Here is a 6,179-nt window from a genome sequence, read left to right on the forward strand (position 1 = left end):
ACACACACACACACACACACACACACGATGTGAGCTTCACTAATGCACACTCCAACCCAGAAAAAAAAGGGACGTTGACATTCCATGTGTCAAGCGGAAGTGGGTCATTATCGTGGACATGAAACAGGCAGACGTTCCTCAAATTCAAGCAAACGTAATCAAGACAACGAGGCGGTAAAAGTTTTTCATTAATTAATATATTTTCTGCATTAAAGTTAACATAGTTTTTTCTTTTGTGCCACCCTTTAATTTTTCAGTAAGTATTGATATTTTGTTATATTCAGACATGAGTAAATTTAAGACTGTCTTTTGCAATAAATATCATAAAATAATAGAGCTTCACATAATAAATATATTTTTTACAACAAAAAAAATGTTTTAACAGACATTTTCTTTTAAAAAATAGCCAGAATTCCTCTTATGGATTTGAGCATACAATTTACAAGAAAAAAAAAGAAAAAAAACCTTGGTGAATGCCACAGAATGCATAAGAAGTCCAGATGGGTGGAGGAAGAGAAACATATCCAACAGAATGACAATACTATGAGATTGATGTGCTTTCCTTAATGCAACATGGCAGAGGCAGCCATGGCTTTTTTTTTTTTTTTACGTAAATGAGAGTTGCAGACACACCTGTTTGCTATGAATACATGGTAACAGCTACATAAACGCCCTAGAAGTATATCGTCCTTCACAGATTTGGTAAGAGGCTGCTCCCATTCGTGATGCCCTAAAGCACCAGGGAAATGCCTACCCTAAAAAACAGACGAAAATATTTATTTAAAAAATATATATATAGTGTTAATGAGGAGCGGAAGATAGACATGGAAACAGTTAAGGCAAACACTGGTCTGTAAAAACATGATCCTGATCCAAAATAAAAAAAACAAAATAAAAAAAAAGAATTGAGTGGTTTTTGTTACTCCTTTCGCTTAGCTCCTTAGCAGGATTCCACAAGTGGAGGAGAAATGAAAGGGAGGCTGGGATGGGAGGTGCTTAGAATTTTCGGATAAACATCAATTTGTGACTGACTACCATCATCATCATTATCATCAACATCGTTGTCAGATCCATGTTAGAGTCCTCCGCTCATGCATGCGCGTGTCTCCCCCCCCCCACCCCAAACACACCACGCTGCAGGTAGCGATCAGGAAGGCTTCTCCTGTGTCTGATGCGCGGCCCCCCAGCTCTCCAGTTTGCAATAGACAGTGTTGGAGTTCTTGCAGCGGCAGCCGGGCCTGTTGACCCGGTCGTAGCAGCCCTGGCACGCCTTCAGGCAACCCTTCACGGGCGGGTAGCACAGCAGGCAGGGGAAGAACGCCGACATTAATCCCATGCACAGGAAGCGCGAGCAGCAGTGCGAGCGCGACAGCGAGCAGGGGTGGTCGGCGCACGAGTCCCCCTGGTCGTCGTCTTCGCTCGCGCAGTGGTAGAAGATGCCCTTGACGAGGCACATGCACGTGCCGTGCTCCAGCGCGCTCTCCGCCGAGCAGAGGCACTGGCCACTGCAGGCCAGGCACGAGGGCAGGCTGCGCGGCGCCGTGCAGTCGCCGCACTTGCACTTCCCGCAGCGTTCGCAGATGAACTGGTGTCCGCCGCCGGCTCCTAGTCCGCCCGACGACGGCCCGTTATTGCCGCCAGATAGGTCTGCCTTCCCTTTGCCCAAGGAGGAAGAGGGCTTGAGCGGCGCGTCCAGCGGAGGCAGCGGGTGGAAGTGGGAGTTGGGCTGTTGTTGTGAGAGTGCCTTGTTGGGCTTGGGCTGGGTCCGAACGGGGCGCTGCTGCTCCGCCGCCCGGTGGTGGTGAAGCAGCACGCCACCGCCGGGCCTCGAGGGCGGTGAGCGCACCAGGAGTCCCTGCTCCGAGGAAGCGCTGCTGTTGCTCCCCGAGCTGGCGGCGCTGCCCGTGCTCGTGGAGCGGCTGAGGCATGGGGCCCGTGAGGAGGCGGAGCCGCCACCGGACACCACCAGCACACCACCTCCCACATGGTGGTGTTGGTGGTGGGTAGAGTTGTGGTGGTTGTGGTGGTGGTGGCCAGAGCTCAGCCGGTGCTCGTAGTTGTTGTTCACATTGACCAGGATGACCTCGTGAGTCCTCTCCTGCTTGTCCTGTGTCCTGCTGGGGGGCTGGCGGGGCGCGGGGGGCCTCCGCACCACCACCGAGGGCCCCTCTGTGTACTCGTTGTTGGAGCGGATGGCCTTGATCTGGTCCAGGGACAGGATGGTAGTGGCGGGGGCCGTGCTAGCGGCATGGTGGTGCTGGTGGTGGAGCTCACGCTCGTACTCCGCCCTCTGCAGCCGGCCCTCCAGGGCCAGGGAGGGCTGCTGGATCACCACTAGTGAACCACCGGGGCCATGCTGACTTTGGAGCTCCATCTGGGGCGAGGATCACCACTTCCGACATTCACCGTGGACTTGGCATGCATCGGAAAACCTGCAGGGTGGAGGGGGAAGGGAGGGAGGCCAGAATAGGCAGAGGAAGTGGCGTGGGGTGGAGGGGGGGAGGAAGAGGGAGATGTCATCAGCAAATAAAAAGAGAAGCCAAAACATGGCTGGCAAACAATGTCATGATGGGAGGGGGGGTGAAACGAGGGGGTGAGATGACACGTCCTGTGCTATTCCATTCAATGTGAAAACAATTCAATTTTTAAGATTATTGTTAGGATTATAGTATAGGCTATGCACAGCTCTCTAATGCCAAATAGAATATAGGAACAAAACAAATATGTGCTAAATGGGCAATGTCCTGTTAGGAGCCGTAATTTTAAATTATACTTGTTATTTTGATAGGCTATCTGGGGGGCCTAGGTTAAGATTATGTATGCCAACTTTTCTTATCAGCGGCGAGCTTCACAATGTCATAATATTTGATCTCTCCTTAGTGAAGCGACCCGGAGGAGAAAAGTTGACCATTAACTTAACTTATTTATATTAACACAACTTCTAGTAGCTTCCTTCCTCGCTAATGCGCACACATTTAAACTTCAGTGGGCCCTGCAAATACTTCCCCTCTTCATTTGCATTTGTATGACTAGTTAACATTTAAATGCACCGCGGCGACGAAACGAGGACACGATCCAAGGGAACTAAATAAGCTGCCTCCACTTAGTATTCTATTACCCAAAGGGGTTTCGGGGAAAATGGGGACAAAAGTAGAGCAAGAAACGAAGATCAAACCAAGTCTCAAAAAAGGGGGAAAAACACATTTGCACCAGTGCTGTCTACGACTTGATTATAGTGACGTGGTGATTAACGATATACGCCTGGACTAGCAACTAAAAAACAATGCAGGGATATTAGTTGGCGTCCTAACAACAGCAGGAATTTAGGCTTCGAGTCCACACAGTGACATTTTGAAGCAGCAACGTCGATATGCCTGGGAGCCCAAACATACAGGCAGGACCTGTACAATACATGAATAACAATCCAGAACCAGTCTAATTTAAACAATAACAGTAGTAGCCTAAAATTTTAATGTATGTTATCGATTCTGACCCTTTCAATCGATAAAATAGGCCACATCGAGAGTCTATAGTTTAGGCTATAACAGTAGCAGATACTGTATGTCAGACTGGGTCACTGGGACATGTGGTCGATATCTCTACGAAAAAAATGATTAAAATCTTAGCAAAAAATAAATAAATACACAAACTCCTATGTTTTACAAACTAGACCGCGTCAGATGGTGCAGATAAATAGCGTTTTAATACACCACTGTAGGCTATGTGAATTCAAAAGAGGTCACGATATAGCAAGCAGGTATAGAGACACCTTATTTATTTATTTAAAGCCACAAATCTGGACGAGGTGGTCAAGGGACATTAGAGAGAACGGAGAGAGACAGAGAGGAGAAAAAAAACTTATGAATGAAAACAAGCGACGTGGGGGAGGGGTGTTTGACTGACAGTCATTCCTTATGGGAGGGAGGGAGGGGGGCGAGTGGCCTGTGGTTTGAAAAGCAGACCCGAACGAGGAGGACGGAACAGGCGCACTAAATTCACCAGCCAACAACTGGCATCTAAATACAACTGATTGCGATCAGTTGGATTCTATGCCATTTGGAAGAAAGAAAAAAAAAGACAATATGTGATCCCTGCAAGAAACTAGCAAACAATAGTAATAATACACCCCAGAAACCTGACTATCTTATTCTTATCTAGCCTATCTACCGTCCGTCCGTCCCGGTTTCCTCCTCGGGACGCTTTAATACGCGTGGTGGTCATAGGCCTATATGAACGATATTTCAATCAATCAATCACACACTTTTACAAAGACATTTCATTGGAACATTCAGGTGCTGCAGCTTACCTATATGCAATCATCCATAAGGTTGAATCCATGAACACAATCTACCAAAACTCCATCCAAGAGGGGGAAAGAAAGCTGCGATGATAGTATGTCCCGGCGTATCTCTTGTAAAATATTCGTAACGTTTTCTAATAAATCCCAAGTACGAATGTATCCTCTTTTTTGGTTCGTTATTCCCTTGTTAAAAGTTCAGTGCAAAAAATTAAATAACTACGCACGCATTTTTCCCCCACAGTAATAGTAAGTAAATCCACAAAAAGGAGCTTCTTTGATGAAAAAAAAGGCACCCAATAAAATAATGTTGCGCACTTGAGGGCCGATCAGAAGACAAGTCAACCCAGTTTTTAGTCCCGTACAGCAGCAGAAGTAGTAGTAGCAGCAGCAGCACAATTTGTTGGGAAGAGAAGTAAAGAAAAAAATCACCCAAAGAAATGTCTCGGATCGGGGTGGCGAGAAAGAGGAAAAAAATATCACGCTTCAAAAGACAATCAGCCAATATATCCCAGATAATCTTCCTTCTTCGAATATGTTTGCCGAGAGAGAGAGAGACAGGAAAAGGGTGTTTTTTTTGTTGTTGTTGCACGGGGGTTCGTTCGTTGAAACTAAAGCGCTGGTCGGTCGATCTCGTCGCTGCTCCACAACCAACACTGCGGGACTGTCTAGCACTGAATGAATGGGAATGTTAGGGCAAAGTGTTTGCTCCACAAGCCAACTCCCATTGGCCCATTCACTGCGCTGAAAAAGGATACATCGCATCCGCTCTTGATTCATTGGGCAGATGTGGGAAGGGCCGGCCCGATAGAGATGTGTGCACTAGTTAAGGTGGACCGGGCCTATTTTATTTTTAAATTGTGTGGAAAAGTAACTAGCACATACATTGACTTAAAGTGTGTACTTAGGTCTACATTTTAAAATTTCAATACTTTTTACTAAATTCTACTCCACTCGATTTTCAAGATGCAAATCTTGTACTTTTACTCAACTGCAATTATTTTGAAAACTTTAGTTACTAGTTTATTTTTTTGTTATTACAACAAACATACATTAACAACTTCAGCCCTTTGAAAAATAGTAATCTACAAGCTCGTAGGTCTGCTATTTTCAAAATATTTTTATAAATTTGAAAACTTGAAATGGGACATTCTGCATAAAGACCTACTTACTTATTGTAAAAACAATTGAGTACTTTTTTCACCAATGCAATTTGTTTATTTCTACCTCCCCTCCCTCCTCCACCACCACCACCACCACCAGAAGGCTGAACAGGAAAAAACTAATTTCCGTTCCTGTGGAAGCCAGCTAGGAGGCATGCTATTAGAATACAGTGGTTCACAAACTTTTTTTTAATGTATTTTTTACTTGAGACCCAAAAGAGGAATTAGACATTTGCCCGGGGACCAAACTTGAAACTAGTAGTGAAAATAGCAGATCTACAAGCACACAGACAGTCTATTTTCACTACTTCTTAAACCTTTATTTTCCAATTTATGGATTTTATTTCTTTAATATATATATATATATATATATATATATATATATATATATATATATATATATATATTTTTTTATATTCATGACATTATTTGGAAAATCATTGAATTTGTTTGTAATTCATGACATTTTTGCAATATGGGGGGAGTTTTATTTACATTTTTATTCATTTTTTATTCTTTCAAATGTACTCGTGACCCAAACAAAATGTGTCCACGACCCACTGTTTGGGAAACAGGATTTCTTTTTTTAACAAGGAATCCGTTTCTTCTCGCCAGACGATAATGAATTAGCGTGTGCCTAACAGACAGTACAACTTATGGCATATACTGCATCATATAATAAAAACATGTAGCCTACAATGTGTAGCTTGCGCACACAG

The 6,179-nt window shown here is 44.5% G+C and overlaps 1 protein-coding gene across 1 annotated transcript; it reads right to left on the bottom strand.

Annotated features, from left to right (window-relative positions):
- Positions 1-208: 208 nt before the first annotated feature.
- spry1 (sprouty homolog 1, antagonist of FGF signaling) lies at positions 209-4,963 on the bottom strand. Its single transcript, XM_080773930.1, has 2 exons — positions 4,307-4,963; positions 209-2,432 (listed from the first exon to the last, which is right to left on the bottom strand). The coding sequence occupies exon 2, from the start codon at positions 2,372-2,374 to the stop codon at positions 1,148-1,150; it is 1,227 nt and encodes a 408-aa protein (XP_080630056.1). The 5' UTR covers positions 2,375-2,432; positions 4,307-4,963; the 3' UTR covers positions 209-1,147.
- Between the last annotated feature and the right edge of the window lie 1,216 nt (positions 4,964-6,179).

This window comes from Protomyctophum bolini (genome assembly GCF_963924005.1).
Source record: "Protomyctophum bolini genome assembly, chromosome: 10".
Taxonomy (NCBI): Eukaryota; Metazoa; Chordata; class Actinopteri; order Myctophiformes; family Myctophidae; genus Protomyctophum; species Protomyctophum bolini.